The 13,306-nt window shown below is 34.7% G+C and overlaps 2 protein-coding genes across 4 annotated transcripts; one reads left to right on the top strand and one right to left on the bottom strand.

The window, feature by feature from the left end:
- Positions 1-50: 50 nt before the first annotated feature.
- LOC111802730 (agamous-like MADS-box protein AGL30) lies at positions 51-5,121 on the top strand. 3 transcript variants are annotated; one of them, XM_023687201.1, is made up of 11 exons: positions 51-448; positions 1,436-1,492; positions 2,585-2,603; positions 2,719-2,783; positions 2,872-2,887; positions 2,965-3,026; positions 3,116-3,212; positions 3,389-3,436; positions 3,752-3,879; positions 4,041-4,383; positions 4,714-5,121. In XM_023687201.1, exons 1-10 carry the CDS (start codon positions 264-266, stop codon positions 4,381-4,383), a joined length of 1,020 nt encoding a protein of 339 aa, XP_023542969.1. In that variant the 5' UTR covers positions 51-263; the 3' UTR covers positions 4,714-5,121. The 3 variants fall into 3 exon arrangements, with proteins under 3 accessions (XP_023542969.1, XP_023542968.1, XP_023542966.1); XM_023687200.1 differs by having other exon boundaries at positions 52-448; positions 2,875-2,887; positions 3,746-3,879; XM_023687198.1 differs by having other exon boundaries at positions 53-448; positions 3,746-3,879.
- Positions 5,122-5,634: 513 nt separating this feature from the next.
- Positions 5,635-7,994, bottom strand: LOC111802732 (expansin-A1-like). Its single transcript, XM_023687204.1, has 4 exons — positions 7,906-7,994; positions 7,654-7,785; positions 7,243-7,555; positions 5,635-6,504 (listed from the first exon to the last, which is right to left on the bottom strand). The coding sequence occupies exons 1-4, from the start codon at positions 7,982-7,984 to the stop codon at positions 6,201-6,203; spliced, it is 828 nt and encodes a 275-aa protein (XP_023542972.1). The 5' UTR covers positions 7,985-7,994; the 3' UTR covers positions 5,635-6,200.
- Positions 7,995-13,306: the final 5,312 nt, after the last annotated feature.

Below are 13,306 nucleotides of genomic sequence, written 5' to 3' on the forward strand. Positions count from 1 at the left end.
AACGGGTGGTAATTTTCCACCGCAAATTATTATGAACATGTGGTTAATACCTTCTTGCTCATCGCATCTCGTAAACAGAACCCCATCAATTTTGTAACAGAACGGAAAAGAGATACAACAAACCCTATCTCCATCGGAAGAAGATCGCGGGGGGGTTTTGGTACAATGCAATTGGAAATTCGTGGTGGAAACGAAAAGCCGATTCCAAAGGGATGTTTATTGCAGAGTGAGAAGAGGAAGAGAAGGATGATGGTTTGTGAAGAATGGGAAGAGTAAAGCTCAAGATCAAGAGGCTGGACAATACAAATGGCCGCCAAGCAACTTTCGCCAAAAGAAAGCACGGTATCATCAAGAAAGCTAATGAGTTATCCATCTTATGCGATATTGATATTATTCTTCTCATGTTTTCGCCGACTGGAAAACCTTCTCTCTGCTCTGGAAAGCGCAGGTATGCTTTTCCGTTTTAAGAAATTTCATTTTCTTTTCAAGTAAATCTGGATCATGAATAATGTATTTGCATTACCGTAATGAGATTAACGTAGTGCTGGATCATGAATGAGTAGAATGGTTGAGATTAACTTAGTGCTGGATCGTGAATGAGTAGAATGGTTGAGATTAACTTAGCATTGCATCGTGAATGAGTAGAATGGTTGAGATTAACTTAGCATTGCATCGTGAATGAGTAGAGAATGGTTGAGATTAACTTAGCATTGCATCGTGAATGAGTAGAGAATGGTTGAGATTAACTTAGCATTGCATCGTGAATGAGTAGAGAATGGTTGAGATTAACTTAGCATTGCATCGTGAATGAGTAGAGAATGGTTGAGATTAACTTAGCATTGCATCGTGAATGAGTAGAGAATGGTTGAGATTAACTTAGCATTGGATCGTGAATGAGTAGAGAATGGTTGAGATTAACTTAGCATTGGATCGTGAATGAGTAGAGAATGGTTGAGATTAACTTAGCATTGGATCGTGAATGAGTAGAGAATGGTTGAGATTAACTTAGCATTGGATCGTGAATGAGTAGAGAATGGTTGAGATTAACTTAGCATTGGATCGTGAATGAGTAGAGAATGGTTGAGATTAACTTAGCATTGGATCGTGAATGAGTAGAGAATGGTTGAGATTAACTTAGCATTGGATCGTGAATGAGTAGAGAATGGTTGAGATTAACTTAGCATTGGATCGTGAATGAGTAGAGAATGGTTGAGATTAACTTAGCATTGGATCGTGAATGAGTAGAGAATGGTTGAGATTAACTTAGCATTGGATCGTGAATGAGTAGAGAATGGTTGAGATTAACTTAGCATTGGATCGTGAATGAGGAGAATGATTGAGATTAACTTAGTGAATGAGAGAATGGTTGTAATTGGTTGTTCTTCAATACATTCATAATTTGAATTCTTCTCTTTTTCCCTTCTTGTTTTTGCAGCATTGAAGAAGTGATCGCTAAGTTTGCTCAACAAACTCCCCAGGAAAGAGCCAAAAGGTAGGATCGAAACCTTGTAGTTTGTACCATAATTTAGACTGCACATTTCTTCAACCATGGTTTATCTTTTTCAATATCTTTTATAAATATATAAATAAATTATATTTATTAATTTCAATATAAAATATAAAATACTTGGATATTCAAATTCTAGTTAACAAAAATATAAATAATAACTCTAACTCAATTTCGAGCTATTCTTATTGATTTGAAATCATAATATTAACATTGACATCAATATATTATTGACCAAAAGTTCGGGGTTCAACCAAAAAGAGTTCTTAAAAAAATTAATGGATTTTGTAAATTTTATTTTATTTTCAATTGTGTGTTAATATGAAATGCCTCATGTATTGATTTCTAAATGTTTAAAGAAATTAAGTTAGTGAAAAAAAAAACAAAAAGTGTTGAAAACAAATTATTTGAGAAAAATAAAGTTATATTTTGTGTTCAGTATTTTCGATTTTATGTTCAGTAACACATTTTTTTGAAATTAAATTCCAACTTAAACCATATAATTGGTCTAAAGGGTGTCAGATAATATAGTAATAAACCATAAAATATTTTTTATTACCAACTAGTTAATTTATGAACAGTTTTGTACTAGAAGGTATATATTTAAATTTTATGCATTTAAATTTAACAAAAATAAAATGATTTTGTTACATCATGTTTATCAAAGTTTTTATTTTTTTTCTTACAGGCATTTTAAAATTTAAAATTTAGAATTTATTACATGAAAATGTTTTTAAAATTGGATCCAAAAACAATTTTTAAGCTATCAAAGGGATATGGATTCAATGGATATAAAAATATTAAATATAATCATAATTATTATCTAAAAACTTATATATGTGATTGAAGTTTATATGAGCGTAGCTCTATCGTTTCCTTCCACTCGGCATTCAAACAAGGAAAATATACAATTTAACCTCGATCCCTTTTGAAGAACACTTTTTTATACGATTTGAAAATAGTTTTGAATCACTTAAATAGTGATAATAGTCGAGTAATTTACCTGAGCATCAAATATACAACTTTTGATAGGATTCATAATTGGCCACTGACATGTGTTCTCTCTGATTGGATCAGGAAATTGGAAAGCCTTGAAGTAAGTAATTTCACAATCCATTTCACTTGATTCTTTCCCCCTTTTACAGAAATCAAAATTCCAATACATACTTATCTCCATTATGCGTTTCGTCAATTTCTTTTGAATCTTCTAGGCACTGCGGAAGACTTTTAAGAAATTGGACCACGATGTCAACATACAAGATTTCCTTGGGACAAGGTACAATACACTCTGTTTAGCCTCATGGAGTTCATAATTGCGCAACAATCTTTTGATATATTTTCGTTTGTTTTTCGTTTTGTTTCAGTAGCCAAACGATTGAGGTACACACACCTTTGGACTAGCTTTATTGGTATGTACGATTTGTTTAGAACTCGTTGTTGATGATCAATAATGGCAGGATTTGGCTGGCCAAGCAAAGTTCTTACGGACTCAACTTTCTGAAGTACATCAGAGATTAAGGTCAATGGCCGCAAATGTTTTGAATCTAGTTTGTTAAGTCAACTTTTTGCTGTTCCCAAATTTTGTATTTTCTTGTTTATTCTCTGCAGCTTTTGGGGTAATCCTGAAAAGATCAACAACGTCGATCATTTGGCCCAAATGGAGGATTCGTTGAGAGAATCGCTTAATCAAGTTCGAGCGCACAAGGTATCAATCACTTCATTTCTGTTGTGGTTGGTGTTGGAGAACAATCCTTCGAATCATAGCAATTTAATTTTCATTCCTGTTTTCGTTCTTGTATGCTCGAATCTTATACGATAGAAAATAAAAAACAAGGATTTGGGATTTTAGACTTCTAATAAAAATTTCATTTATTTTGGCAGGAAAATCTACAGAAGCACCCTCCAGTGCCACTCGAGTTCGCTAATCAGGTGAAGAACGCCTCGACTAGCTCGGATATTATCAAGAGTATATATAAAAGTCCTAACCGATCAGCTCAAGTTTGTGGGTTTTTAGTAATGATGGTATTAAATTAGAAAGGAAGTCGTGCTTAAGTTTCTTCCTGACCCCATTAGTATTGTGGTCGCTTATGGCTTTTCGTTCTAAGCTACACACATGCAAGCGAGGTGGGAGAGCATTTGGAATATAATAAAAGTTCTGACCTGTCAACTAATATCTCTTTTTAGTTCGGTGTAGTTTTTCTCTACTTCAAAGATTTTGTAAAATTACTTTGATTGCAGATGCAGGATGGAATGCATCTTCCTTTCGATATGAGTGTTGAGCAACAGCTTCAACAACTCCAACACTACTCTTGGATTCCCAGTGATGCTCAAAATATAGTGTTACATGATGATCCCAACTTCGCTCCCCATAGGTAAGAATGAACTCAACTATGTGTAACTTTGTGATTAGACTAAAAGCAGTGCAAGGAAGCGGAAGAAACTAGATAATTGTTTATAGTACTGTATGAATGAGCTTGTAACGTGATAATATTACAGAAAACTACTATTGAACATATTATCTTTTCTCTCTTAGGGATGTGGAGTGCTCTGCAAGTTCCTCTTTTGCTAGTTACCCTGGTTATTTCGGCACGGGTAGAAGTCCCGAGATTTCGAACTCTGGACACGAGAATGGCGTCCTCCCTGAACTAACCAGAACAGAACCTCTAAGGCCCCAGCTAGGAGGGCAAAATTCCTACATGTCTTATAATGTCAACTTTTTTAATGACCCGAGATTTCAACCAGCAGCAGAGATGAAACTACCAGTAAATCCTGTAGATTATCGTGTTAATGGGAACTACGACACCGCCCAACTCAATTGGGCTTCTTCTTCTGGCCCTTGTGCTGTTTCATTGCTAGACGATCACTTATTTCCATAAGTAAGCTTGCCCTTTTAAACTGCTTTTATCATCAGCACAATGTTTTTGAAGACGATTTTTTGTTTAGAGCATTTAAAAACTAACACTTCCTTTCATTCAATCTCTTAATGCGTCAAATTTCTCTTTCTTAGCCGATTCACATATTTTGGAAAATCAAGGCTTTGTGTGTACTGTTACAGAATCATCCTTGAAAACTTGTCTGATGTATGATAGGAATCAAAAGTTTGTTCTGCTTTCTTAGTGAATGAGTGAAGGATATGAACTTTGTGGAAAGCTAGTGAGTGTTTCATTTCTTCCAGCAACTGACTGAAACTTATGAATTACATACAGTTATAGCAATGGTGGAAAAGTTGATTGTGGAGGTGTCATAGAATACAGCAAGAAGAAGCCTATAGCCTAATATACACACAATTTCAGAACTATAACCCTCTCGAGGCTGTCACCAGGCGGGCGAAGGAGGAGGCTCGGTGCTTACTCTCTCCATGAAATGATGTTTCAAGGAGTTGTTTGTTGCTTTATCCTTGTCTATCTTTTTGGCAGCTAAGGTACTGTCTTTCATTTGCTCCCGCTGACATGGAGCTGTAAATAAACATAGCAACATCATAGCATACAAGTTATAGTTAAATGTCTTCTTCAGCTCTCCAGTTAGCTGAAACAAATCCAAAATGTTTTGTAACTTATCCGTCCTATGTGATGAAGCCCATCAATAAGCAAAACATTTTTTGATTTCGTTTCTTTTATTGAATTACCACACTATCTTTGCATACCAAGTTTCTTTGGAGGATTGTTGTACTCTAATGCCACAACTAAAATACTTTGACACCCAATTGTTATAGCGGAAGTGAAAGCAAGATCAATCGCACTCACCCACCGTTTGGAGAGAAGAAATTCACATTGAGGGGGTAGCCAGGTAGCCAATCACTATAACCAAAGTGTTTACAATTGTATCTCTCACGCTACAAAGTATCTCTTATAATGACTCCACGTCTCAAACCAAAAACAATGCTAGATACTAAATAAATGAAAATTATGAACCAAAATAAATGACAATATATGCATAGAGACACTTGAAACTTACAACAATGATATCACTCCCGAAGTTATACAAGTTCTATTACACGAAAAGGTCGAAGGCTATGATACCAAACAATTGGCTTGAGTTTAGAGACATTCATAGCAATAGACAAGGTGACTTGAAATTTTATTTTGGGGCAGTTGTGAAGAAAGAATAACAGAGGAAGGCAGACTGAATGCATTAATACAAATAAGCAGAGTAACAGAACTTTCATTACTTGAGGAAACTGAAAATTTACACTTTCAGCAACCAATAATACAATAAAACACAAGTAGCCCAGCACAAAGCTGGTTAATGATTACAATGAACTCACAATGGTTACAACTAAGATGCAGGCGGGTGGTTAAAGCCCACCTCTGCCAACTTTTGCTTTATTATAGCAAAAGTCAGGGTAAAAAATCACAATAAGTTGCCAGTTGAGCACCCATTCAATGCTGCAATTTGAAGACTCCAGGTCGGTTGAAGAGAGGAACAAAGCATTCCTTATAAGGGTGTGGAAACCTCTTATAACCGTGAGACTGACGGCAATACGTAACAGGTCAAAGCGGACAATATCTACCAGCGATGAGCTGAACTATTACAAATCAAAATGATAAAAAAGAGCCTCCCAAAACAAGCCCTTTCCTCATTTTTTGACTCAAGCACTCCTATATATCTACTACTCAGTATACTTTTAAGGTAAACTAAAAGAAGAAAGAATAAGAAAAGTCATAAGCTTATTTTATCTAGAGAAGGTAATGAATTAGAATTGAGCACCACTGTAAGTCTGTCCAAAGGACCAGCGGGCTGGGACAACGTTGTTGGAAATGACTGTCCGACCGTCGCTGGTGGTGACCTTGAAGGACAGGCTTTGGCCATTCAGGTAGCTGTTGCTCTGCCAGTTCTGTCCCCAATTCCTTGACATTGCTTGCCAACCAGTTCTTGAACCTTTGATGGAAACTGCATGAACATCACCAGCACCACCCACGTTTGTGATGAGCACCAAGTTGAAGTAGGAATGGCCATTGATGGTGAACCTTATCCCTCCCCTTCTCCTGCAGGGTACCCTACAAAAACAAACAAACCCCACCAAACCTGTTAAGTTAAATGTGAGAGAGAACAGAACACCCTTTATAAAGGGTATGAAAACTTCGGGAACTCTTTCCCGCCGACGAGTTTTAAAAATTTAGAAGAAAAATTCGAAAGGAAAAGCTCAAAGAAAGCAATTTTATTAGCGGTGAGTTTGAGTTGTTACAAATGGTATCAGACACAAGAAGGTTTGTTTGTTTCTGTAGGGTACCCTGCAAGAGAACATAACACCCTTTATAAAGGGTATGAAAACTTCGGGAACTCTTTCCCGTAGACGAGTTTTAAAAATTTAGAGGAAAAATTCGAAAGGGGAAGCCCAAAGAAAACAACATTTGTTAGCGATGAGCTTGAGTTGTTAAAAATGGTATCAGAACTAGACATCAGAAGATGTGTCAGCGAGGAGACTGATCCTTGAAGATTGTGTGGGAGTCCCTAAAGGGGGATTTGGTGGGGGTCCCACATCGATTGGAGGAAGGAACGAAATCCAACTAGAACCTGGGCCTCAAAGGGGGTGGGATTGTGAGGATTGTGAAATCCCACGTTTAGAGAAGAACGAGACATTCTTTATGAGAGATGTGGAACTAACGTAAGCTTTTTAAAAACTTTGAGTAAAAGCCCAAAGAGGACACTTTCGGATAGAAGTGGGCTTCGGTCGTTACAAAATACCTCGGTAAAACACACCCCCTGCACTTTAAAACTCTGTTTTCATGGCTTACCTTCTGTAGGCAACCTGCACAATTCCTGCTTTGTACTGAGCAATGTGTTGGTAGACAGGCTGAGAGAGATCAAAGTGCTGCAATGGAGGATTGCACCACCCTCCAGCGTTGTTGGGGAGGGCACTATTTGGAGGGCAGAAATTGGTGGCTGTGACCACAATGGAGCCTGGTAGGCACCATTTACGGCCACTGGTGCACCTAATCTCATAGCAAGAACCACAGCTCAACCCATTATTGAACAGAGCCGTACTCAAAGCAGCAGTATTTGTTCCATAGCCTTGACTGTACAAGTTGCCATACCCACAAGCCCCACCTGCACAAAATTTCAGCCATGTTTCACAGTGCCCGCCAACTGTTTGTAAAAAGTCCTCAGAGAACTAACTATTAAGTAATGGCTGTTTTGGAGCATACCCATTGTCCCAGAAGCATCACTCCCACCATAGAAGGTAGCTTGAGCGCCCCTCCACCCTCCACCTGCATAGGCATCAGCAGATGAAACTATGGCATAGAAGCCTGCCAAAAACAAAAGAACAGAACCCATTCCTGCAAAACAGAGTTCAAATTTCATTCAGCAAATCTTCTACTTCAGTTATTTCCCATTTTCAAACGAACATTATTGCCCATGTTCACTACAAAGAGAGAGAGAGAAGGCAAGATGATTACCAGAAGAAATAATGTAAGGCAGATGAGTGAGCAAAATGGGAGAGTTTTGAAGGCAATATATAGCAATTTTGAGGGACATTGGGGCCTAAAACCACTGGGGTTCAAAAAGGAGACTTGAAAAAGAAGAAGAAAAAATAAAAAGAGGTTGTTTTTGTAAGCACTAAAGGGTGGTTTGAGGGACCAAAACGTGTGGTTTTGGAGGCTTTGGTAGTGAGATATCCAAGTGGGGCAAGGCGGTTGCTGCTCTTTTGGCTAATGAATTTTCCATAGCCATGTGCAACTAAGCATCACCTCCCCCCCTCTTTTTGGCCTTTGCCGCTATCTCCCTTTCTTTTCGTTGTTTATTTCTTCAATATGTCTGCTTCACACATTTCTATATTATGATTCTATGTCTCTTCCATGTCAATCTTTTTGTGTATTAAAGGAGAATAATTTCCGTCCCGTTCTACTTTACAACTCGTTCCATCGTTTGCAGCTTGATGTATCATTTGTAGTTTCTAGTTTGATTCAACCCTACAACTCGTTGCATCGTTCGTAGTTTGCAGTTTGGTTCAACCCTACAACTCGTTTCATCGTTCATAGTTTGCAATTTGATTCAACCCTACAACTCGTTCCACCATTTATACTTTACAGTTCGATTAAACCCTACAACTTGTTGCATCATTTGTAGTTTACAGTTTGATTCAACCTTACAACTCTTCCACCATTTATACTTTACAGTTCGATTAAACCCTACAACTCGTTCCGCTGTTTATAGTTTGCAGTTCGATTCTACCCTACAACTCGTTGCATCATTTGACTTTGCAGTTCGACTCAATCCTACAACTTGTTGCATCATTTGTAATTTGCAATTTGATTCAACCCTACAACTCATTCTGCTGTTTGTAGTTTGAATTTCGATTTAACTCTACAACTCAATCTCAAGAGCTTATTAAAAGACGCAATGACGGATGAACTTATAAAATTCCATAAAAAATAATCAAATGATGCATTAAATATTTAAAAAAATAAAAAATTGTTAAAGAAAGGAGCCCACATACAGTTGAAGTATATTCTATGGTTATAAAAATAAAAATAAAATAAAATAAATAAAAAGATATATTTGGATAGCACATGGCTGATGACATATTTTAGCTGTNTTGGATAGCACATGGCTGATGACATATTTTAGCTGTCTTCTACCAACCTTCAAATTTCCAACTAATGAACTTCCACCAAATAATTTCCCTTTCATAAACTTTATTTTGTGGGGTTTTTTTTCTCTCTTTTATCCATTAATATAATCCCGACCCATCTCAAAGATTTGAAACAAGATTTATAATCCCGATTTGACACCTAATGACCTCTGCACCTCTCGATTCATTTATATACCTTTCATTTACTCGGGTGTCACAAAGGTTTATCAAACTTTGAAACGAGTATAAATAAACGACAGAAGAAGATTGAAATATGAAATAGCATGTTCGTTAAAGTTCTACGTCGTTTGACTTGTCGACCTGTTCTCAAGAATTTATGGGCTGACGAGCCTCCACGATAAAGGGTGGACACTACTAACCAAACCAAGCTTGTTCAATTCGTTCACGTTATTCAACGTCTAATGTAGTTAGGAGGATTTAAGAAGAAGTTAATGATGATTAATGTTAAATGAAGGATTCTTCACTAATCTCAGCCTTAATCCAACAGACATTATTTTTTTGGGACATAATTTGACCTTTAATTCTTAATTTCCTCAAATACGTACAAAATTGAAGCCAGTCAACTCCACGTGGCTGGTCAAACTTTTAATTGTTTCTTCTTAAAAAACTTCAATATTTTGGTTATTGACTGTTCCACACCTGTCTATCTAAAATAATTGTTTTTCCCAAATAATTTCAAAAATAAAAAAATATAATTTTGAAATGTTATTGTTATAATTTATTTATTTATTTCTCTCTATACAAAATATTTTATTAATTGAAACTTTATAATATGGTTATAATTTATTGGACGACATAAATACATTAAATTTTATAAAAATATCTCGATTAATTAAAGTTTTGGAAGCTTATATATAGTCTACGTAACTTATTAGGTTATAGACTATATAATAGGCTTGACTTCGTATTCGTGAAATTTAAATTTTATGCATTATACCCAATTTATTAATTTTCTTAAAATTTAAATTTTTACGTGTCATTATAGAGCTACAATTATTTCAAAATTTAAACCCGACATAAATTCTTACTAAAATGATGCAAATCTTGGTAAGTTTTTAAAAACATCGCCAATAATTCAATTTTATAAAATAAATTTCATTGGTCCACACTATTTATGCCTAAAAAGAGAGAATTTATGGAGCATAGAAATTTAAATCGTCTATAACTAGCTATAACGAGTCATCGTGAACGTTTGAAACGTTTCATCTTATATAACTTGCTCGATGTATTTAGAAATATGATCATGATCGTTTAAAAATGTGTGATAGAAGGGAGATATAACTTTGGACGATGACACGACCTATATGTGTAATTTGAGATCTATGATGTTCAAGTCAATAATTGAGCCCGATGGTAGGTATCGAGAACGAGAAATAAGTGTTTTGGACGTACTTTTGTATCTACTTGTCGTACTATAGGATAGTTTATAAAACATCGTCATAGATTATGAGACATTAAGTATGATAAACATTATAATGTTAAACTATTACTTGATCGAGTGATTATGAGCAAAGATCAAATTTTAGCATTCTCAACTGTCGACCGGCCCGTATGGAACAATAATTATGTCGTTAACTGATCCTCGTGGGGTTATGATCATGACTTACCCTATGGGAGTTTACCATGTGGACTTTAAGCTTAATCGATACTCGTGGCAGTTGGCTTCTCAAAGTCTATCGACGTTTTTTAAATTCGTTTCTCGATCTGTAAGCTTTTATTCTCGGTGGCTTTCGACCCGGTCGATAATTTCACACATACAGTTACAAATGGTTAGTCTGAAATGTGTAAATTTTTATTAAATGAGTTATAGCCTTGTAGTGTAAGGTTTTCTTTATAATAATATAAATATATTTATATATAAAATAATAATAACTTTATGGTACCGACAAATGTGGTCCCCGGGTGTTCTTAGGACAATCCAAACGGCTTTTCATTTAAATAATTAATTATATATTATAGTTCTTAACAAATTTATCTTTTTAGAAATAAGAAAAAAAAAGATTAATTTATAATGTAATTATTCATACTTTCATATATGAAAATTGTCAATTCATAATTTTAATATTTTCTAAAATGTTAAATTAATGAAATATTACGAAGAAAATCGAAATATAAAAATTATATTCTCTTCTTCTCTTACTTTTCTCTATGAATGAAAAAAAAATATATATAATTTTATATAAAAAAGTGAAAATATATATTTTTTATAATTATTTTTTCAGTTTCTATTTTCGAATTATATTACATCGATTTTATTTTATTTAATTTTAAACAAAATTTTTTTAATAATTTTAAAATTCAAGAATATAATAAAAAAATTTAAAGTTTAAGAGTATTAAAATCTAAAAAAATGAAAAATCGACAAGTCGTTACTAAAATACTTAATTTTTTTTAATTAAAATAAAAAATAATTAGCAAAAAGAAAAGAATTAATTCGAAGAAAAAATGATTAAAAAAATGAGAATCATTAGAGGCGATTAAAAATGAGTAAGCCTATGACCCAAAATATATAAAAATAAAATTTTGTAAAATAAAAAATAATAATAATAAAAGAAAATAAAAGGGAATGCTTTACAGCACATCAAGTTTGTCAAATTCTTTGGTATTTATATAGCAAAAGGCAAATTAAAAGTAAATAAATAAATAAATAAAAGTCCATGATGAATGTGATGCTGTAAGGCACTCACCCAAAAATGCTTATCCATTCATTTTCAAATAGACCCTTTTTTTTCAAACCCTAAAATTTTAATTCATGAAAAGTAAGGCCAATCCCGTGATCGGATAGGCTCGATTCAAAATAGGTTAAATTGTAAGTTTAGTTCTAAATTTTAGAGTTTGGGTAAGGGATAGATTTTTTAGTTGTTAATTTTGTAGGTACGTTATACATGTCTAATTGGTATAACGACCCATGTTCAAGATTTTGACACTTTGACTCTCACATTCTCTTGAGATATTGTGAGATTCCACGTCGATTTGAGAGGGAAACAAAACATTTCTTACAAGTATGTGGAAACCTCTCTCCAGTAGATACGTTTTAAAATCGTGAGGTTGATGATACTACAGAAAATATCGGCTAACAGTGGACTTGAACGGTTACAAATGATATCTAGGTCAAACACTAGACAGTGTGCCAGCAAGAACACGTTCTAAACCCGTGAAATCGAGGACCAAAGTAGATAAACTTTTGAGTGATTAATCGATAATATTTGGGATAAGAGATTGGATTGAGAGAGGTTGAATGGAGAGGAGAGGGGCAACCCACATGCTCGTGTACCTTCTTTTCGTGCTTTTGCTGGATCCCAGTATATAATCTTTTCACTTTCTCATAATTACTCTCAAATTCCCTTATAAACTCATTTTTCTTCCTTCTATTCAAAGTGATAGTTCGAAAGAGTAAGAACAACGAGGATGATCAAAATTTCAATTTAGAAAGAAGAAGACTGACTAGTCAACCAAAGCGGAGGACCTCCTTGATATGAAGATCCCGTTTGGCCAATTATAAGAGTACTAAATGCGTGCTAGTGCGCTAAGAAAGAAGGAGGAGCAAAATCACTATTGTCTCATTCCAAAATCACTCTCAAACAGTTTATCACATTGATGGATGTCATTTTCTTAATTTATGTAATCATCATCACCTTCCTCCTTAGTCGATACGGGACCCTTCGTCACATTCCTAGACGCTTGAAAATAGTTTAGGCAATCTTTGAGTGAATTATATCTTCTTTATGTTGGTAGGTTTGTGTGACAGCCTAAGTCTACCACTAGCAAATATTGTCCGCTTTAGTTCGTTGCGTATCATTGTTAGCTTCACGATTTTTATACCACATATAGTAGGGAGAGATTCCCACACCCCATAAGAAATGTTTAATTTCTCTCTCCAACCGACGTGGAATCTCACAATCTATCTTTCTCTAATCCCATTGAGCTGACAGACATAAAAAATTGTTTAAATCCCAACGGAGCTTTCAAAAGTTCATGTGTCGTATCTGAAAAAATATGAGCTAGAAAAGCATGATAATAACCTTTGTAAATCCTTAAGCCTCGAATAGTCAAATCATTCAAGACTTTAGTTTATAGGTATTAGGGTTTGCAAACTTTTATGGCCATGTTCTTCAGTATCTGCTGGTATCTCAATCACAAAAAAAAAAAAAAAAAAAAAAAAAAAAAAAAAAAAAAAAAAAAAAAAAAAAAAAAAAAAAAAAAAA

The sequence above is a fragment of the Cucurbita pepo genome, chromosome LG09 (assembly GCF_002806865.2).
Source record: "Cucurbita pepo subsp. pepo cultivar mu-cu-16 chromosome LG09, ASM280686v2, whole genome shotgun sequence".
In the NCBI taxonomy this organism is placed as follows: Eukaryota; Viridiplantae; Streptophyta; class Magnoliopsida; order Cucurbitales; family Cucurbitaceae; genus Cucurbita; species Cucurbita pepo.

Coding starts and splice junctions, on each gene's coding strand:
- LOC111802730 (XM_023687198.1), top strand. CDS start 264: ATGGGAAGAGTAAAGCTCAAGATCAAGAGGCTGGACAATACAAATGGC. Junction 3,213..3,388: donor ATCAAGTTCGAGCGCACAAG/GTATCAATCACT, acceptor TTATTTTGGCAG/GAAAATCTACAGAAGCACCC. Junction 3,880..4,040: donor CCCAACTTCGCTCCCCATAG/GTAAGAATGAAC, acceptor TTTCTCTCTTAG/GGATGTGGAGTGCTCTGCAA.
- LOC111802732 (XM_023687204.1), bottom strand. CDS start 7,984: ATGTCCCTCAAAATTGCTATATATTGCCTTCAAAACTCTCCCATTTTG. Junction 7,786..7,905: donor GCCTTACATTATTTCTTCTG/GTAATCATCTTG, acceptor TCTGTTTTGCAG/GAATGGGTTCTGTTCTTTTG. Junction 6,505..7,242: donor GTGCAGGTTGCCTACAGAAG/GTAAGCCATGAA, acceptor TTGTTTTTGTAG/GGTACCCTGCAGGAGAAGGG.